This window comes from Anas acuta, chromosome 4, assembly GCF_963932015.1.
Source record: "Anas acuta chromosome 4, bAnaAcu1.1, whole genome shotgun sequence".
NCBI classification, from domain to species: Eukaryota; Metazoa; Chordata; class Aves; order Anseriformes; family Anatidae; genus Anas; species Anas acuta.
Window position 1 is genome coordinate 30,593,840 of NC_088982.1, and position 21,317 is coordinate 30,615,156.

The 21,317-nt window shown below is 40.0% G+C and overlaps 1 protein-coding gene and 1 long non-coding RNA gene across 3 annotated transcripts in view; one reads left to right on the forward strand and one right to left on the reverse strand.

The window, feature by feature from the left end:
• LOC137855853 (uncharacterized) overlaps nt 1-21,317 on the forward strand; it is a 286,561-nt gene that overhangs the window by 259,263 nt on the left and 5,981 nt on the right. For both annotated transcript variants that reach the window (XR_011096011.1, XR_011096012.1), the window contains 2 exons: nt 17,986-18,099; nt 19,135-19,323. This is a non-coding gene — a long non-coding RNA (uncharacterized lncRNA). The remainder of the gene's footprint in view (nt 1-17,985; nt 18,100-19,134; nt 19,324-21,317) is intronic.
• ANTXR2 (ANTXR cell adhesion molecule 2) overlaps nt 1-21,317 on the reverse strand; it is a 111,132-nt gene that overhangs the window by 29,170 nt on the left and 60,645 nt on the right. The window contains exons 14-16 of the mRNA XM_068680464.1: nt 20,795-20,890; nt 17,123-17,290; nt 15,727-15,807 (exon numbers count right to left, since the gene is read on the reverse strand). Coding sequence (XP_068536565.1) covers nt 15,727-15,807; nt 17,123-17,290; nt 20,795-20,890 — 345 coding nt within the window. The remainder of the gene's footprint in view (nt 1-15,726; nt 15,808-17,122; nt 17,291-20,794; nt 20,891-21,317) is intronic.

Here is a 21,317-nt window from a genome sequence, read left to right on the forward strand (position 1 = left end):
TGTCTCTTACTGCAGGCTGGATGGTGAGTCGTGACAGGAAAGAAGAGAACTTTGCAGAGAACTCCTGTTGCTGTTCTTGTGCTCTCTTCTACCAGCTTTTTCACTGCTGCCAAACTAGCTTTTTCAGGTGATGTCAAGTGAAAGCAACAGTTGAAAAAAACAAAAAACTGCATCCAAGCATTTACTGAAAAAAAAATGCTATCATTTGGATGAGGTCTGCATTCAATGCAATCAATGGGAGACAGAAGCTTGTTCATCAGAGGTAGGTTTCAGACCACAGGAGCCTTGAAATCTCGTGTCCCTGTCTCTGGTTCTTCTTTTGGAGTGGTGAGGTTGAAGCATGCCACCTCCTTAGGGATTCATCAGCAAAGATGAGATAATCTAAGGCAGAGTCTGCAGCAGCTAGCTGTGATGGCACTTTTTTATTGGACTTGATTTCTTCCTGTACATGAACATTTCTCTCCTCGATACAGATCTTGCAGCTCTTGCAGGTGGTTCAGCAAGCCAAAGAAAAACTTCATTCATAGCTGCCAGGGTGCTTCACATAACCACATAAACCTGCAAAGATGGAGCAGGCACACTGGCCACACCTCTCCTGCCTCGGGTGTCTTCGTCCCCATACGGGTGACCTGCCAATACCACAGGACCCCGTCCACACAAAGATGTTTGTAGTCCAGGAATATTAAGGCCAGAGGAACAGAAGGAGGGATGGAAAAACTGTGTTGAAAAGATATGTTTTGTCTATTCCAAACTCCTAAAGTCCTCCACTATAACGATCTTGAGAGTTGCTTATCTGATAATTCAGAGAGAGCACGTGCATGCTAACGACATCAATGGGGACCAGAAGGAACAGCATGGAGCTGTGTCAGTGGAGGTTCAGGCTGGGTGTTAGGAAAAGGTTCTCCCTGAGAGGTGGTTGGGCACTGGAACAGGCTCCCCAGGGAAGTGGTTAGCAAGCCTGTTGGAGTTAAAGAAGCATTTGGACAGCACTCTCAGACATGTGGTTTGATTTTGGTGTGGTCCTATGGGGAGCCAGGAGTTGGGCTTGATGATCCTTGTGGGTCCCTTCCATCTTGGGATATTCTGTAATTCTATGATCTATTGCTTATAGAAGAGCCAGCCGTAGCAGGGAGGCAGAAAATGACGGGATATGTAACACCTGCATAGCTCTCAAAATCAGGACATCCTGGGCATAAGATTCCTAAGTCCAAAGAAGCAGAGAGAACTGGACAAGGGTGCTTAAGAGGTTTCTCTATTGAAACCCACAGCCAGGAGGAGAACAGAGCTGTGGAGCAAGGCAGAGCCCATACAAGCCTGCCATCCGGGTACTCAGACTTTACAGGAGGCCAGAGCCCTTACACATTCCTGATGAGTTATATCTGACAGGATCCAGGAAGGACAGTGAGGGAGTCTCACTGGTGTAACTTACCTTTGGTATTACCTGAGCACTGGATGTCTGTATGCATATACACGGCGCACACACATCCAAGCACAGAAGCCCCAGACACAAAGAGAGTCAACGTTAGTTTAACATCTAGACACATGTCCCTTTGTACGTCTGGGCTAAGAGGAGTCTATGTGTGAAATAGGGGCTGACAGGCAGTGATTATTCCAATGCAATACTTGTACCCTGAACAAGGGTGGCGGGGATGGGGTGTCAACTGCGGGTCATTAATACTGACAAGGGCTGCGGTGGGCTCTAACAGCTGTCCCTCTCCCAAGTGGGCTGACCAGTGATGCCACCACCTTGTCTCCAAGGAGGCTTGAAGGTGCATGGCTTAGGCCTCATACAGTAGGTAAAGCAAATAGGAATAATACTAGTCATTGTTCAGAGCCACCTGAAGCATAAAGCTCTGCATGCTGCCATATTCTAGCACTAGGCAGCATGCGTCTCAATATATATATATATCACTCTGTATAGCTCAGTTTAGCCTGACATATGATCTGACTTCAGCTGATTTTTGTGCTGCACACAAGATAAAATCCCTGTCCTGTACCTTCTATGACAAGTAAGAGTCTGTTTATTTATTAGACCTTTCCACAAAATGTACCAATGTGGCATTGTGGCGGTGTGGTGTTATCACAGTGGAGAAACCCTAGCATTTAAAAATGATATGATAGCTTTTCTCTTTTCTAGTGATTAGTTGACCCCAGTATCACAGTAAGATCCCTGTTAGTGGAGAGTAATACCAGTGAGATGTTACACAGAGTTACGTTTACATGTATTCAACAGAGCTATGGGAACAAACCTGTTTATGTTGCTTTTCTCTTGCACCAAAGGTAATTGTCTGCTTTGAGGGCTTAACTCTCCATTTTCATCTTCTAAAAACGGAATATGAAGTCACATATCCACATCAGTTCTACTCCTCTGTTCCTAGCTGTAGTTCACAGGGCTCACTGGAGGCCTCTCTTTTCTCCCCATCCCATAAGTGGTTTTGCCTTCATTAGTTGGTGTTCACATCACCTCTACAAAAACGTCACATAGCATCACTAGCCTCATTCTTTATTGCGTCGTCCTCTTCGGACCTTGTAACCCTTAGAAACATGCTGCTGTATCTCTTGTGTCTTAATTACCAGCACTGTCACCGGGGGGAAGCCCTGCTGCATTGCTCAGGGACGACATGCTGCATTTAGCAAACCTGCAACTTCAGTGTGTGGCAGTGCAGATGCTGGGAAGTGCTGAGTGGAAATCAAAAATTAGCCATTCCAAAGACATGCTTTCTGTTCCTCTTACATCTTCCTCCTGCTTTTTGCTCAAGTGTATTTCATACCCTCACTCCAATTAGCAGCATTTATTTCTGTGTTGTGATCTTGGTGGAGACAGTAGACTAGAAAGGCAGACTAAAAGAGTTGTCAGATGGCAAACATTTTTGCTTCAGTCTCTGCAAGCCTCAACCATTCTGAAGGAAAGAAGAGGAGATTGGGCAGATATTTAGCTGCTGTGAATTATTCTTGTGCTCTCAGTAAAAATGAGTATATGGCCTAGCTGGGAGATTTTCCCAGGGAGACCCACTGTACTCACTGCTGAAGCCCATGCATGGTGGTCTTCCTTGCAACAGCAGAGGTGTTGTGAGAGGCTGCAGCAGGAGGTGACAGCAGGTTCAATAAAAAAAATGGGTCTTGCTTAGAAATTGATCAGTGCTGCTGTGATAGTCTGCTGAGACAGGTCACACCATCATGATTCTCTTTCATAGTAATCTTCTTCATAGTGTTTCTTCTTACAAGTTCAGGAATGATGTTCCACTTAAATAGGTAGACTATTTTTAAAAACCCAAAGTATTGTAATACTCTAGAGCGAAGAACTCACAGCTACTCTGCTTGTGATAACCATCTTAGTGATATCACCAGTAATGGCAAGGAGTTTACTGGGGCTGGTCCTGCAGTCCTCACTCAAGGGAGGCACCTCTTGCTCGTCCAAGCACTCCTCCAAAACCCAGTAAGAAATGCTCAACTGTGACTAGACTAGAGATACAAACTGGGGGAAAATTTCTGTTGCATTTTTACCTTGATGAAAACATATGGCTGTAAAACATGCTGGACAATAACATTTTCCCCAGCATAGTGATATCCTATACTAATTTTCTCATGACTTCTTAGCCATTTTTTTTCCCAGGCAAACAACTGAGCATGTGGCTGACCCTTTTAAGAAAAGGGCTATAATTACATTCAAGATAGGAAACTCAAATATAAAGAAATTGGAATATTTCTTTCTGTTTATCTTCTTTAAACTATTGGAAATACATTTAAACTGAATTCTGGAAAGCCTAAACCAAAGGTATTTTTCAGTACCACATCCCTAAGTTGTTACCAAACCCTCCATATTGCTGCATATAAGCTCAGCATAGTCAATTACAGGTCTAAGTCAATAGCAGCCACAATTAGCTTGATTTTTAACTCGAGTTTTAACACACAACCTCCTAAGGAATCAGGTGTAATGAGCAATCATTTCAGCTAAAGACCAGTTGTGTTTACTACCCCTCAGATAAGCCTTAGAGGAAACTCCAAAATCCATACTGAAAACCACTTGATGTATATTTTAGGAATCAAAGGTAGGAGGCAAATCCCATAGCTAGGGATCGTCTGTGACTGTTGATCTCCAGCTAGCATCTCTCCACACAGGTGGGGTTTGGACAAGTTGAATGAGCTGACCTAGAGTAATATGCCAGGAGATGAAGGGGTTTCTCAAATACTTGTGACACAGACCTCAAATCCTTAAAAGTCAAAAGTAAAATTTCACTTGCAATTTGAGCCACAGTTGTACTATTTATCTAGCAGAGAGACACTGGCTTTTACTCAGTAAAAATATGTTACACTTGGCAAGAATTAAGTGCATGAAATGGTATGAAGTGCTCTTCCAAGCTCGATGGCTTTGTGCTGTTGATTGATTTGGCCCTGACTAGGAGAAGTGCTAGGCAGATGCAATTGGCCTTGATACTTTTAGGGTCAGTTCCACAGAGACAGGAAGGCATACAGTTAGTTTGGAGGAAAAAAAAGAAGGATAAATTGGATTTCGGTTTGGTAGGTCTGAACATGCCCACACCCCAAAAATGCAAACACTAGGAGCAGGAAGGGCTTTCAAGGAAAACAAGTATGACTCTGCTATACTCTGTGATTAAAGGGGTACAATCCCATGGCCCCCCATGTGCACGTCTTTGATATGCATTTGCAAGGCTGAACTTCATGATATTTGTTTTTTCTTGGATTTTCTCTTCACTGGAGTGGGGAGTATGATAACTAGCTTTAAAATATCTGACATGTAAAAGTTATTCAAAGCGGGAGAGTCAGTAACAAATACCAGGATGGGGATAACATTGTGCCACCTTCTCTCCAATTAGCACCAAGGTAAACTAGCAGTTTCTTTTACTCTGCCAACCACAAGGCAGTTTGTGCCACTGCACTTCTAGAGCAATCAGATTTGAGAAATTACATCCAGAATTCAGAGATTTCTAGGTCCAGCAAAAACACAATCCATTGTATCCTCCTGGTCCTTTACACACCTTTTCTTTTTGTTATAAATGCTGTTATCAGAGGGGAAAAACATATTTAGTTGCCATCATAATCTTAATAAAATGCCCCATCAAGTTCATTAGCCACCTATGATCTCTGACCATCTGCTTGGGGTACATCTATCTCGTATTACCAAAGGGAACTGATGTCTCTAATGCATGGCAGATTGGTTGTTGGGCCTGACCCTGAATATCATTATGAAAATGACTGCAGAAATAAAAGGTCATTCCCGTCAGCTGCCTGAGACTCGAAGTGGCTATTAGAGGGCAGAAGCCTTTGTCTGTGGACACTTTTATTTTATTAATGAAATTAAATAAATGACCTGCAACTAGTTGTGGTTCAGCTGTGATAGGCACTCTAGGTTCAAGATAGTGAGCAGAGCTCTGCAGTAGTGAGGGCAAATGCAGCAGTCCACACAGAGAGAGAATTGAGCCAGGAACAGGGCAAAAAGGCAGCACAGCACTGGAACAGGGAAGGAAGCAGGACAGACATAAGGATCAGTCTAAACACAGTCACACAGTCTAAAATGCAATACCTGTTTCCAGTGGTAAGCAGTCATTTTCTAGTGGCAATACACAGGATTTGTATGATTTAGGGACCTGTGACAGTTTGTTTTGATGGGATGGTTTGGGCTTTGCTAGGGAAGTCCTTCCCTGGAACTGGGTGAAATTTTAAGAGCCCTTAGGCTTTTCTGAAAATTTTAAGCCCTAAATAATATACTTTTTTTTTTTTTTTTTTTTTTTTGGGGGGGGGGGGGAGGTGGGATCATTTTCAGCAACCCAAAGATACCCGTACCTGTCCATCATTTTACAACTACTTCAAATTTTAGCAGGTTTTATGTTGTTACTGTAATATAACATAAAATATTACCCATCCACTTTGGCACAGAAAGATAAAATGTTCTACTAGCTAACATGTACTTTCCATCTGCATTTACCCTCTCTCATCACACAGTGATGTTTTGCATCCTACAAGAAAATTTATATTTCAGACCATCAAGGGAGTTCTGTTGTTTCCAGTGGAAAAAAAATGATAACAAATTCCAGGAAAATCTGATCCTCTTTAATTTGATCAAATTCATTTCAGTTGCAGGGTTTGGATTGCTAGACACGGTAATAAAAATGGAGCAACATTGTGGAAGAAAACTACGGATAGAAAAGTGCATCAGAAATAAAGTAATCTTTATATACGAATGAGCAATCCTGAGCCCTAGAGTACAAGCAATGCAGTGGTAATTGAAGTGCTGTCCTTAGAGGGTTATGTTAAACATTCAAAGGCTATAGGTCAGTGAAACTGTTACTTATCATCTGGTTAGCTGTCCGACAGAGGCTGTTTAAGAAAGACAGTGAGCTTAGCCCATTTAAATTGAAGTGATTGATTTTCATTTAGCATTTGTCCACCACAGTTATCAGAAGTTGCAAAATTCATTTCAGAGTGACTTGAAAGGAACAGAATCATATGTATCCCTATATATTTAGTGACATGAAGCAGCATTAATAACTCCATTGCTTGTAATTGAATTAATTTTTTTAAGACTGTGTTTAAATTACATGAAGGCTATGACACAAGCCATCAAAAAGCGGCACATTCAATATTAAAATTAAATGTTAAGGCCGAGGGCATGCCATTATGTCACACTGTTGGGAGACAAAACTCCAATGCATCACGGCATTCTAATTTATGGATAGATGTTTGCCTGAACTTTTATGTATAACGGGCTTTGGCAATGTACGGCACACTCACTTCTCTTAGTAGGTAGAAATTTCCTCTTGAGACAAAACATACAGATGAGGATCATAGGCATATGTTACTTTAAGGCACTCCATGTAAATATTAAAGTTGAGTTACCGAGAAAATATTACAGCTTAGTTATTTTAAGATGTTCATAATTCAAGCGTTTAGGATTTTTGTTAGTTCTTAATGGATCTATAGTTCATTATGGACTTGCAGACACACAAAAATAGATTTCAAAACAAAAATAATTTTGAATTATGGGAATAGACTAAAAAGATCAGAAGCAGTAAATTTAAATTTTAATATTTTTTCTTCTTGCTTCAAACTGTCCACCTCTAACAAATAATTGTCACATTCAGCAGTAGTCCTTCCCAGCTATTTTATGCAACCAGTGTCACAAAAACAGAGCAGCTCCATCACCCTGCCTTCTTTCTGATAATGTTGTATTAAAGCTAATGAGAAGATTTGCTTGCATGAAATTATCATGTGCAGCTGTTTTCAGGCTTTAGAAGACTGTTGTATTGGTGCAGTGACAGCATCTGGGTGGGGTACTTGCTCATACTTGGATCTCACTTAGCTGTAATTGAGCACAGGTTCATAATAAACTCCTCAAGTAACCCACTTCGAGTTGTAAGTTGCCACAACTACCTGCAGGTGACACTGACACCTTCAACGTGATGCAGGAACTCTCCTTTCTAAAAATACTCTTTTCAAGATGTTTTTATAAGCCTTTCCTGTTGCTTAGGGAATTAGAGCCCAGTGAAGTCAAAGGAAATTTATCCTATTTCTTTTTCCATTAAGTATTCTGAGCCTCCCGCCTCATTCTGTTATCAAGTTCCCTATCCCAGACCCCGGCTAGCTCCTGGGCAGTTGATTTCCATTGTCAGTTATCTTTGTTGATATAAACTGTTTGTAGTGATCTTCTCCAAACAGCAATGGAATCCCAGTCTGATTCTTGTTAAACATGCCAAATCACTGATGAAGAGTTCTGGGCCCTTTCATTTCTACAGCTATGGAGAATCCCATCTCCACTGAACATTACCATTCCAAATAATCACTTTGAGCGTAGGAGCTAAAATGACTAATGCATTATTTTTGCTCCAAATAAAATCTTTTCATTTAGATGTTGTCAAAAAGCAAAGGAGTAAAGGATGCACAGCTACGGGAGATTCTTTGCTGATTCTGCGTGAGCCAATTGGAAGACTTTTCTTCCACGCCTGGTGTTTTTATTGCCTACAATGTGGTTTCAAATTACTTCAGTTCCTCCTCCTTATCTGTGATTCATAGGAAAAGGCAGACAGAGAGCTATGCCAAGGAAACATGGTCATTAAAGTCATTTCATCCTTGGATTTCAAATTTGTGATGAGGTGGAAGAAATGATGCCATTGTTTGAAATCAAGTTCTGACCTCTTCTTCAATGTGCCAACAAGGGGGCGTTCCCAACTCGACAACAAAGCTCCTGAGACACCACAAAAATGGATTATCTGCCAGATCAGTAAGATGCGTTCTTGGGAAGTCTGCTGTTACTATGCTGTTCCTTCTCAGCAGAAGTACCTCCAGTGCTAAGTGAAAAATTATAGATCAACTCAGCTGACTGCTGAATGACTGATACAAAGCAGGACTTCACTAATATCCACGTACCTCAGTAGTCCAAATGAAGTTACAGGTGTTGCTCAAGAGGAGGAACATCTTGGAAGAGTAAGATAGAGGATAAAAGCTAGAAATCTTACACAAATGGGACTTTGTTAGGAAAACAACCTAGAAATGAGTCAAGATCTAATTCTTTCTAAGAGCCAGAATATGCTGGAAAGTTACTTCGGATGAAATCCAAGTTGAAGCAGAGAGCAAAATCAAAGACAACAAATCTTTGGGAGGTGAGTGCATTCGTGTGATGCCCCTTTGTGGCACTGCAACAGTTACTCTCTGTTACAGGAAGACTGGATGCAATTTACAATAGGAAATGAGTGAAAGTGGTGGGTAACAGTTTAAAGAGGTAACACAACACCCAATACAGGCATGACAGAACTTTCAGTTTCTTTCATGTGCTTCTCCATTGAATCTACATTTAGGTGAGACAGTAACTGATCTCCTTTCCTGTGAAAAACTTCAAAATCCTTTGTGTAGCTTGTTAGCAAGTCCCCCTGATACTTGGCCATTTTTAACCGTTCCCAAAAGCAGCAGTTACACACTTCTCTCTCGTCTGAAGGATCACAAACCATTTTTATTTGTGAACACTTTTAAGGGCAGACTTTTCAGCTCATGAGTAACTAAATAGTTGGCTTCTTATAATATTTGCATTTTTTTTTGTAAAGCAGGACAGCATGGCCTAGTACGCTGAGCAGGAAGCAGGAGTCCTCTCTACTGTCACTCACAGAGACTTAAAACATGAGGCCTCTTCAGCCCCTGGCTCTCCTTCTGTATGTGTGATTAATCATGTAAATAATTATCTGTAAAAGGACAATTTATAGTGCAGTTTGAATCTACACAAAATTCAAATGCCAGGACTCTGTCATAGCATTTTCTCTTGCCTAGATTATATGCTCAATCCATAATTCAATATTTCCTCCTGCATACCACACTTTGGTAAACATCAAAGCTGCGTTACTGGGATTTATTGCATAGCTACGTAGTTGCAGCTATGGGGAGTTATACCTCTGTCCATTCTGGCTGTCCTACAGCAACTTGTTTAAAAATAAAACAAGGGAAAAATGAGGGCCTGAAATTAACTCCAGGGAACTGTGAAAGATAAAAATGATAATGTTCCTGTACGAGATCTGTAGGTGTCTTAATGGCCAGAGGCACATACGGACATGTGCTGCACTTCTGTTAAACGTGAACGTTATGTAAATCTGCAAAATCAGATATTTCCATTTAAGAAAGAATTGAGATAAGTGGCATGTATAATGGAAACAGATACATAAACATATGAACATAGAGGTATACATGTTTACTATGTGGAAATGTAACCTATGTGCACTGTGTTTTTTCATTTTCATCAAATATTGCCAAAGAGCGTGCAATGCCTCTCTGCATGCAAATGTTTCTACAGCTATTTGTATGCATATATACATATATATGTGCACTTCATACAGAAATATATGTATGTGCAAATTGTGTGAATGTAAATATAAGATAGGCCATATGTCCCAAAAGTCTCAAAAGAGCATCTGATGTTGATGTGTAGACAGTATGTTAAGGATCTTCCTAATTAATAACCCAGATTAAAACCTCTTGGCAATCAATTAAGATTAATGACAGAAGTCATTCTCTATCCCCCTACGCCCGCATATCGGGCTGTGAAAACCCTGGGTCGTGAAACTTTAATCCTGTTATCTGCTGCCTTCTCCATCTGAAAAGCCTACAGATTAACAGAGCAGACATTATCGAATTTACAACCAGCCGCTCGGACAGCTGCCCTACTTTCAGCAGTTAATGGAAAAGGAACTAATCTGGTTAAGAGCACAGGACTAGTTCATAAATCTGGACGCACAAGACAGTTAAAGCTGTCACATCTCTCTTGGAGAGTAGCGACTGAATTAACCTGTCAGCTTTCCTCTTGCTGCTTCTTGAAGGTAGTCAGTCTTCCTGTAAGCTGGGCTAATGAGACTCTCAACATTAACATAAACTCCATTGGCCTTCCCTCTCTGTAAGGGCTGTGCCCAAGCTGGGAGTTGTTTTATATCTGGGTTTGGTTAGATATATGCAGCACTCTCTTTGCTGGAAGCCAGGTAGTGATTAAACGTAACTTTTTACTGCAATCCACCCTATATAAAGATGTGTTGAGGAAGTAAGGATACGATTATTTTTCCTTTTAAATTATGCTCAGTGAAACAGTGACAAAAACTTAACTGCCAAATGAAATGTTTTCTTCTCAATACAGCATGGAGGGGGTGAGGGGCGAAAGGAGGAACTGTAACGCTCTTCAGGCTGGGGGAGACAGTGTGTGGCAGCTGTAGCAAATTCATAGTCCATCCAGAAAAGACTGACTTCTCCTTTCTTAATAGGCATTATAGGCTGCCAGCACAGCTCAAGTTACAGCGATGCCTGGTATTTTAGAAGGCCTAAAACACTTAGCTTACAGATATCTGTTTGTAAACTAATACAGCCAGCAAGGATTCCTCTGGCTGCAAACTATGGTAGCAGCTCAGCTTTTTAAAATGCTCTACTAAAATGTCGTGGCTACACAAAAGGCGCATCCCATATTTTCTCATGACAGTACTTCCACCAGGACCATCCCCGCCCCGTGTAGCCTAATGGTGCCACCTCCAGAGACAGGCTTGCACAAGGGCTGCTAGAGCTGCTTTGTCCATTTCACTCTGTAGGAGTACCAGTCAAATTGGTACAAATGTCAGGGCCTGAAGGCTGACAAGTAGATTTATTTCTTTGTATTATTTCATTCACAGAAGTGTTCATACTCACACTGCTGAATTCTGAAGGCTTGATTTAAAAAAAGCAACAGCTCTGATCTGCACAAAGTCAGGGAGTGCCAAAAGTGACTGCCTACGTATGTGGGAAAATATCCTTGTTTCTCACAATGGTAGGACATCATCATTTTTTCATAAAGATGACTACTACTGCTTTTGGTGATGGACAGCTAAGAAATCTATTAAGATACTACCTAACATCAGCCACTCCAGCTAGGATGGAGGAGCACCTGAGACCCTTCTCAATGATTGAAGGAATGATAGAAGGAATATTTTAGCAGAAGAGATTTAAGAAAAAGAGTTGCACTTTAATTCTCTTCTAATCTCACTTTCTTACCAGTTTTGCATCTTCTAACATTGCAGCAATTCAAAAGATCCCAGATAAACATAACCTTAGCTTTATGAATGATATGTGTGTTTCTTTTTAAAAGTCTCAGGCAACATCTTTTTCAGCATAATCCCTTCTACGTTATGCTGAAATATGCTATGGCGTATTATCATTGAACAAGGAACTCAAGTGAACAATATTATGTTGTAATGCAAGTTGCAGCTAGGTGCAGTTTGATTGAAAAACATTCTAAATCCAAAACTGCACTACCTGTAAGTAACTACAGTAGTCTTCCTCTAACCATGATTTGTTATTTCTCTACACATTTCTACCATTCACAGATAAAAAAAGAAATTGCCTCATTTTCTAGCAGGTCCTCCTTGGTTGGAAAAAGACCAAAAAGTACAGTTATTAGAAAATAATGGAATAAACCAAAAAATCCTGATATCACCAGTATTGTTCCTGTTTCATTACTGTACAGGCAAGCCAACATTGCTGAGTGAGTTATGAAACACAAGGCTACTACTTGTGCTGGCAGTGCTATTGCAGTGGTAGATGATGAACTGTCCTTCAGACCCTGTTAAAGCATGGTGTGGAACTGAAAGTTTTGGTTCTCCTAGGCACTGCAGTTAGCCTTTTGATTCAAAATAGCATGTTTAGACAGTGTAAGGCACTTACAGCCTCAGCTTCCTAACAAGTCCTTTTCTACTCTATAATTGACAGACTGAACTAATGATCTGGTATTTTCTGCCTGTGCCCAGAATAGGAACTACTGAACAAACAGAAAGGGAACAGGAGCATGGGCCTCACCTCAGAGAATATGACACTGTCACAGTCTTTTGAACTGCATGTTTGTGGTGCTAACAGAATTACAACATGGAGTATAATTTCTCTTGCATCATGTAGAGATGCTGACAAAGTAACATTACTTTAAATAGATGTTTGTATGAATTCTACAGCCATTATTATAAATTCATCTTTAAAGCATGTACACACTAACAGGTTTAAAAAATTTATATATATATATATATATATTTGGCTGCTTTGTAACATTGAAAAAGCTGAAAATATTCTGTAGTGCTACTGTAGAAATTTTTGTGCAATTAGCTGTAGATTTTTTTTCCTGTTACCTGACACGTATGTTCACATCCTGATTGTGCAATATCTTAAATGAGAGTGGCATGGACTGTTTGTGGTCTTAAAAGCAGTTTGTCTGCACATGTACACAGAATCAGAATCTCAGCCACTATCAAGTTGTGCAAAGCAACAAGGTCCTATTAAGCATTTGAGAAACCCTAGTGATAACCTTTAGGTGCTAAACTACAACTTGGAAAATAAACAGAAGAATGTATGTAAAAGAACAGGCCCCTAACAGTCACATTGCAAACCTGTGCCAAGTTTCTTTCTCCTGCAGAAACAAACTCTGTGGAAGAGGTGTTTCAGTATGGAAACGATAGCAGACGCTCCCGCGCAATGCTCCAGTAACAGCACACGCCTTCATCTCTTTCCCATCTGAATATAACACTGTGGGCTGAAGGTTGCCATATCCTCAGCTAAAACCTTTGGGCAGTTAACTGGTTTATCATTATCAAACTACCCTAAAACTACTGTGGCTCATTCTTCTTTGCCTCTTAAATTAAAAAAAAATAGATATAAATAAGAGTAGGAACTCAGGGTAATGAATCATTTATAAATTATCTTGTTAGTGCAGAAAACAAAACACTGCTTTGAAAACAAAACAGTCTCCTGCCACGGACTCTGCTATGTTTGATGGGAGCCCTTCAAAAGAGTTCATGGCTTAATGGGGGCTGTTTATGTGGGGACTTCGATCTGTACCTGCTGTCCCCTGTCACTCCCTGGAAACTTGGCGGCAGATGTTGCAGCGTTAAGTTGTCTCTGAAGTGGCTCTCTGTCCTCATCTCCCCACCACAACAGAGTCAAACTATATTAGATCTCTTTATTTGTGCCCGAGGCATGTTTGGGAGTGCAGCTGTGTCCACCCCCAATCTACCTTTACTGTTTCAGCCCCCAGGCGGCAAATGTGAGACCAAAACTGTTCTGCCACTCTTAACTACATCTGCTGACAATCCAGCAGCCTCGCTGCAGGCTGCTGAGGACCTGCGCCTCCACTCCAAACAGATGTCGGCAACAACCTGCTAGCTCACACCTGTACAAGCTTCCCTAACCTCACGGATTGCTGGCTGAAAAATTTATGACTCCAAGGACTTCCAGTCACAATCAAAGCTTCCCGAATCAGCTGCGTGCAGCCCTCAAACTGGGCCACCCTCAGCATTATCTGGCATCATGGAAGAGGTGGCAGAGGGGAGAGAGGAGGAAGAAAAAGCTCTCTCCACTTTGATACTTCATGCCTAAATTTCAATTACTTGATCAAGGACTTGAATTCAGCAGTGAATTCTTCTACAAATGGGAACTACTAAATTCCTAAGCAGTAAAAGAAACAAAACAAAACAAAACATCTACGTGGCTGCTGTTTCCCATAATAATGCTTCTGAATTAAGTATGTGCATGCATGTATCTTGCAGTGCACATGCGTGACTGCTCATCTGTTTACTGATAAACCCACCAGGGGTATGGCATGGGACCTGTACCTAGCAAATTATAAACAAGATGTATTTTTTTCTCCCAAAATAGAAAATACTGAGTCAGATGCGGAATGCATTCCTACGGTACCACAGGTCACACTTGTGGTACACCTGAATCATTATTCTAGCCTTTATTCATTAACAGAAATTCTATTCCCTTTTTCAGTAAGGATACTGAAGATTAGTGAGGTTCCTCTTGGTTTTTCTAAACCAAGATGCTGGTCAGTGTCTTCCAGTCAAGTCCAGAGAAGATGAATGCTTGATTTCTCACTGGTGCCAAAATGCTTTCCCTGGCAGGCACATTTTTCAGCACCTACCTGTTTTTATGGTCAGAAATCCTCAAAATAGAGCCTGACAGTTTTTAGCCTGTTCAGGTACCTGGGAAGTTCAGGCATCGATTTTTATATTTACATTGAGTTGACTTTGTAAAGTACTGTAAAGCACTGTGTATTTTCCATGAAGAATTAATTGCTATTGTTAATTTTTGTGTGTAACATACATTCAAACAGTAAATAATACGCAAACAACTAGAATGATAATACTAATATTTGACAGCTATGCAAAGACTATGCTTTCTGTTTCCAGCCCTGCATTTTGTCATTCTGCTTCTTCCATTACACGTACATATGTCTCACCTTTTCTTACTTTAGAACAGTACCAAAATTCATCCCTATCATCACGATGATAGCTTAAATAGTGACTGCCTCTCATGCTTTCAAAGGTAACTCACTCACTTGAACTTCTCTAATTCTTATGTCATTTTTATGATGTTTGTTGCAAAAATAGAGATTCTCACACTGCTGCTTTGTAGTACTTTAAAATCTTATCTGTCATACCCATCTGGTTTGGGGGCCGGTTTGTTGAGAAAAAGTTGCCATCTCACTTAGAGGAAATGTCTTTGCTCCTAAATCCCTTCAGATGTGTCACACACAGGAGTGGTGAATGGTTCCAGAAGATTTGAAATACCTTCATCATAAATCAGTTCCCGAGATAAATGCCAAGATTTAAAGTAATGCTTTTCTTAAGGAGCAATAATCAGAAAAAAATACAGTCTAGATTTACTGTAAAAAGTCCAAATAATAGCTATTTCCTTTACTTGGTAGTCTTAGCAGTCTTTGTAGTGGGGGCCACTTTTTCATGAGTCATGAGTGTACGGACAGAAAGAATTGTCTGAGAAACAAGTTTTGCCTGTGAATGTTGCTTCTGGCATGCAAGTGCAAAGCATCATGAATCTATTTGCATAGAATTTATTGGGGGTCACTAAATATGATGTGGTTTTAGTATTCTGACTGCCAAACTCTGTTCTTCCAAGGAGCTAAATATTAGAAAGTATTATGCACCTTTTAGAGAGAGGTTAGACCACACAAAGTCTGTGTTATGTTTTTGTTTTCCAGCTGAACACACATAAAATACAGAATTCCTCATTATACTTGCAGGACATCCATGTTTCCATAACGTTTCTTGCCTGGTCTGATACATTCTTCAATGCATGTTTTTTCCCAGTGCATTATTTTTCCTATTGTGTCATTCTTTTGACTGCACAGAATTACCAGTGTTCAGCAGCCGCGAAACCCTGGCTGTAACATACCCCTTTTTTGCCCACCCTGCGATACCCTCGCATAGCACAAACCTCGTCTCCTTGTTGTGGTCGCATCAAAGAGACTCTGTCATACTGTCTTCGTAACAGCGCCCACAGTGCATCAAGTCGACCCTGTGGCAACAGAGCAACAGGACTTTATGATAAAATCAGTCAACTGAAAGCACACCACACATGCTGAAGTTCTGTCCAAGGAGAAATTCACCAGCAGAACTAAACATCCATTCCTCAGAGCCAGGTATGCTGCTCTTAGGCTGCCTCTCACTCCAGATAGCTGTGGTGCTGATCTTTCCCATCAGTGAGTACAAATAAAGTACTTATACCTCTGCTGAGAGCAGAGAAACCATGGACCTGCCTCAAATTTATTTCTGAGTGATCTAGAAGTAACCTGTTTATTTGTCAGTACTTCAGGCTGATTTGCCACATGTCCATCTAGGATTTCTCCCACATAAATCTATTTGTTGTTACAGCATGTATACAGGAAGTTCATGGTTTTCAGGGAAGCCTTGGACCTGCTAGGCATATGGCTGATCTGTGCTGTGTTGCAAGTCCAACATGTACTGAATGCAGCAGGTTCACTGTGAGCGCTCAGACTGTGCAGAACATGCAGAGCAGCTCTGCTGCTTGTCAGGAAGCATCCCACTCGCACGGATGGGCTGCAGAATTTGTGTGTGTGTGCAGAGAACGTGTTCAGGCCTTTCTGCAATTCAGAAAGTACTTACTAGGAGTTAGGAAGATAGATTAGCTTTATTCATACCACAGCTAAACCTTTGTATTCTCTGTTCTAACATATTTAAAGAAAGGTAGTTATGGAGCCATCTTCAGTTTTTAAGAAGAGCTTATTACAGGTTTGCAGGTGACTCATGCAATCTACAGAGGAAAATGTCTGTATTTTATACCATTTATTCTTCCATTTATTTCAGTCAAAACTTTTTGCATAGTATTGTTTTATATAATTTTTTGCTTCTCTTGATTAGTAATGGGCAAACTAAATATAATAAATACTATTAATATAATATTTTATACAATAAATATTTTATATAATGAATATAAATAATTATATAATAGTAAATTTGCAAACATTGCAAACTTAGTCATCAGCTATGGACTGTGCAGCCTTGATTAGGTATACACGGAGATAGATTACATGCCAGTAAAGCTCCCATGTATTTTAATACTCTTACTATACGGTATGTCCCTTTGTGTGGAAGCGTAACAGAATGTGGTAATTACTGATGAAATACTGATGGAGGGATAAAAACTGCTCCTGCTATTCATCCTGAGTAGGTGTTCATATTGAGAACAGTACATTATATTTGGTCGGGAGTACTTGGAAAAAATGTACAGTTCAGCATGCGTAAGACTCGTAAGGCACACAAAATCCAGCGTTAGTACAAAACCGTATTGTACCGAAGATGAAAAGTATTACCTTAATTGGCGTATACCACTTCTCCTGAATGACTGGTGAGGTAGGCTTTGGTTTAGGTGGCTTAGGATGAAAAGGTTCTTCTGGTTCTTCTGGGAGTTTCACCACAGCATTTTTTGCCTTTTCTAATCTAGCCCCTTCTTCAGTGGATCCTTTATCACCCCAGCGAACCTAAGTAAAGACAGAGTTGAGATGTAAATGCAGCGTAGGCAAAAGACAAGAAAACTGTGACAAATTAGTGCTTAATAAGTAAATGTGTAACATGTAACAGTGTATATTCTATCACTGCCTCAAGAGCATAAAGTATATACAAATAGTTCAAACAGAATGGAAACCCACATTATTGTTGTTGGTAAGATGAGCACATATTTCCACTTTAAGGAAAGGCTGGAATTACTAGACCATAAGGAGAAAGTACAGAAGAAAAAAAAAAAAAAAAAAAAAAAAACAACACACAAAACACTTTCCTCCAAGAGAGATGGTATGTTTTGCTATGGTAATCTTATTTCTTACTGTAATTGGAAACATGGTGCAGCAATTTGAGCAAGTATGTTTGCTGTATCCTACAAACAAACAAGCCTAGACAAGACTCTTACTTTCTAATCCAAAAAGAGCATCTAAAAGATACAGCTGGAGTTTAAAAGTTCTTGGTAAAAGTGGTCCCAATTATTTTCAGTGCAGGACTTTCTATATCCTGCCATCTGCTACAATCTAGCATGTAAGGAGGACCTGATAAACCTACAGGCAGGAAATTAAGTTCTGACACTACATCTTGGGTAAATGACATGCTGGTGAGTCATGAAACAGTTTCTGGAAAGCAGCTAACCATTCTTGCAGGACTCCACCAACATACTTGTTTTTTTCAGGGACTTCCTGACAGAAGATGCCAGACATGAAAAGAGAAGAATCAAAATAAAAATTGGAGAACAATGACCTTCCACTTTGGGGACAGAATTAAGAGCATCACTGCACAGCACTTGGTAGGTATATGTCAGTTCTATCTTGCTACCTGCCAATTTGAGCACTTGGAAAGTAGGCAGAAAAACAGCGGGACGCAACAATTCTCCCAGTGCAAGGGGACACAAAATTGTTTTGCTCATCAGGAAAAAGACATACCGCTAGTCTTCCCTCTGCTACCCAGACAGAGGAATAAGACTGTTCTGGGTCTGGTAGGGACTCTATAATGTGCTGGGATAAATATGCCATGAGATGAGAAAAGAAAGCAGCCTGATTTCTTCATCCTCCTCACCTCCCTATGCAGAACATGCTGATACAGAGTGAGGAAAATATATAGGTAAGTTGTAGGCTGCCCCTTCTTTCAGACAAATGAAATACCCTTGTTAAAATCATGTCGTTTAATCACCAAGTGTCTGTTACCACTGTAATCTCAATGTAGAGAATGAGAGCACCAAAGTACAACAGGGATTGTTTTGAACCTTTCTGTTATTTTGAACTTTACCATTTGGCTCACTTAGTGATTTCTTTTTTTTCACTGGGGAATCCTGTCTCTGCAATATTAGATTGGGCTTTCATGTCCAAGTAGACCCTGCTGAGTCATTAAAATGCATCTGTATCTTTCACTGTGATCAATGGTACTTTTACAGTGTTTTTTATGAGGTTGTTAAAATGTATTTTAAACACTGTTAAAACCATTTAGAGATAGATAGTAGATGCCTTACTGATAGAATGACCTTCTCCTACAGGCTGAAGTGGCTTCACCAAGAAGAAACCAGAATTTGTGGACACTGACAATACAACTTTAATATGAAAACTTACTGTCTGTAATGGGTAGAGTCCCGAAATGACATCATAAAACTCGAAAGCAATGCCTAAAGACAAATCTAGGAAGAGTGAGCCACACTGGCTAACTTGTTCTGGTCTGTCACAGAAGGGTGAAACTAGTGGGGAAGGAAGGACTGAATGTAATTGCCCTGAAACAGAATTTAGTAAGCTAAGTTGGACAGGACCAGTAAGTGGAAGTTTATTGTTTCATTCTCTGCTTTTCTCTCTCTAAGGAAATTGCTGGAAAAATCAAGCTGTCAGAAGAATGGCAGAAGAACAGAACACATAGAAGATAGAAGCAATTAGAATTAGACGACTGAATGACCACATGAATTGAAAACACTGAAGAAAATGGAATGACTAGATCAAAAAGTTTTTCATTGGCCACAGCACAGAAACCACTATCCATGTTGAATTGTCAGGTAAGGAATGACCTCCCTTAGACTTGCATACCTTCATCATGATGTAAGACACTTTTTTGTTTGCTGTCCTGTTTCCACACTGCTCTGATTCACCAAATGAGTAACATTCTCTCAAGCCAGTGAAAGGTATGAGGTTAGATACCTCTCTGTCCAAGCAGCTGGAAAAAGGTAACTAAGCCAGCTTTCCCCTCGGCCCCACTGTAACAGATTCTGCAGGAGAGAGTTAAAGCTTCATATTCAAATGCTGAGGCATCTAAGATGAGTTGCCCAACCCCCAAAATTGTTGACTACTCTCAGGTTCTAGAAAAGGACAGAGAGACAGCTCCAAGGAATGAAGTACCTTTTAAGAATTTGTGTTGTCAGCAATTTCAGTTGGTTTACATCTTTAACCCTTTGTTCTGCATAAAATTCCTAGTACAAATAAAAATGTTTTCTAGCCTAATTATTACTTTCTCTTCTCTTTTTTTGAAAGAAAACACTGTATATTTGCCATCTGATAAACACACATTTCTTTATGGTACTGATACTATTTGTGTTCATTGGGTATCTATCAGGTTTCTGTTTCATTGGACAAGATCTTTTGTACAAACTGTAATGATTTAAACCCTGAAATCCCTTCTGAGGCACATCGTGGAACCCGTTAAAAATCCAGGCTTGCAATTCTTTATGTTGGAAAGCATTTTCTAGTTTGCATCTGAAAAGCACTATACAAAATGGTTTCTTTTTCTAAAATATGAGGCTCTTCTAAATTTGCAATTCTGAACTACTGAAGGAATAACACAGCTTTAAAGTTGCACGTTCTTCTGCTGCATTTCAAAAGAACGCAGGCAAAGATGGTTCTTAGGCCGACACATTTACGGTTTGATCAAGATATGTCTATATGGCCTAGGTGGGTATTTCAGACAGTGGAAGTTTCACAGATTAAACTTAAACACAGAAAACTGCTTTGCAAATTCCATAAAGGCTGACTTGACTATAAAATCTGACATAAGGACATGCCCATAAGGATGCACATTTTTCATTCTGTTTTAATTAACATGATGCTATCATGTCTCTTCAAAGACAGGCACTGTTGTCGCTGAGAGTTCCTCTGGGATCAAGCTTCTCCTTAGCGTCACCATTGTCAATGCATTTGGCTGGCCCACAGTTAGAGGACTTATGTTTCACTGTAATTTTTTCCAAAACATTCAGAAAAGGCTCTCACTCTCTACTTTTCATTAGTTTGATGGAAAGAGCATGTCTTTGGGCAGCTATTTAAAGTTCCAGTCAAATGGAACTACTGAAAGCTGTTCTTTCATAAGCAAGGTCAAAATTATTTGATATGGTAAAAATTTTATAAGGATTATGTCACGGGGAAAGAAGTGAACATTATACCATTGTATTTCCAGTACACTTTAAGTCTTTCTTTCCACCATTTGCAGCCTCAGAGATCTTATGTTTTAGTGAATTGTCATTTCTATATGGCACAAACCTCCATCCGTTTAATTCCTCCAACTCCTCGTCCACCATAGTAGGAAGCATCCACTGTGGGCCACTTCTTGGTAGGCAAGGGTTCTTGTTCTTCTTCCTGTCAATAAATTCAAAGACATTTTCTTGAAAAGGATACGTCTTTTTTATTTTATTGTCTTTTTAGTGTATTTCATTTTCAGTGTATTTCACAGAGAAAAGGTTTTCCTATATTAGGTGTGAAGTACCAAATTTTTAGGTTCCTCAAATGTTCATCGATTTCCAAACAAAATCTGATCACATTTGGAAATAATCTTAGGGTTTTGCATGGGAAAAGCACTGCTGGCATCCATTAGGAAAATCGAAATGGAGAATCCAACTGTCTATTCTACTATCAGTATTAATTCTGAATACTGATCATTTTCCTTTCCATTAATAAAAACAAGCAAAATACAAAGAAAAAGATTGGTGGTGTCTTCCTCTAACAGAAAATGTAATGCCTTCAAAGAGCCAGATTATCAGTCCTCCTCATTGGGATTCAGCAGGCA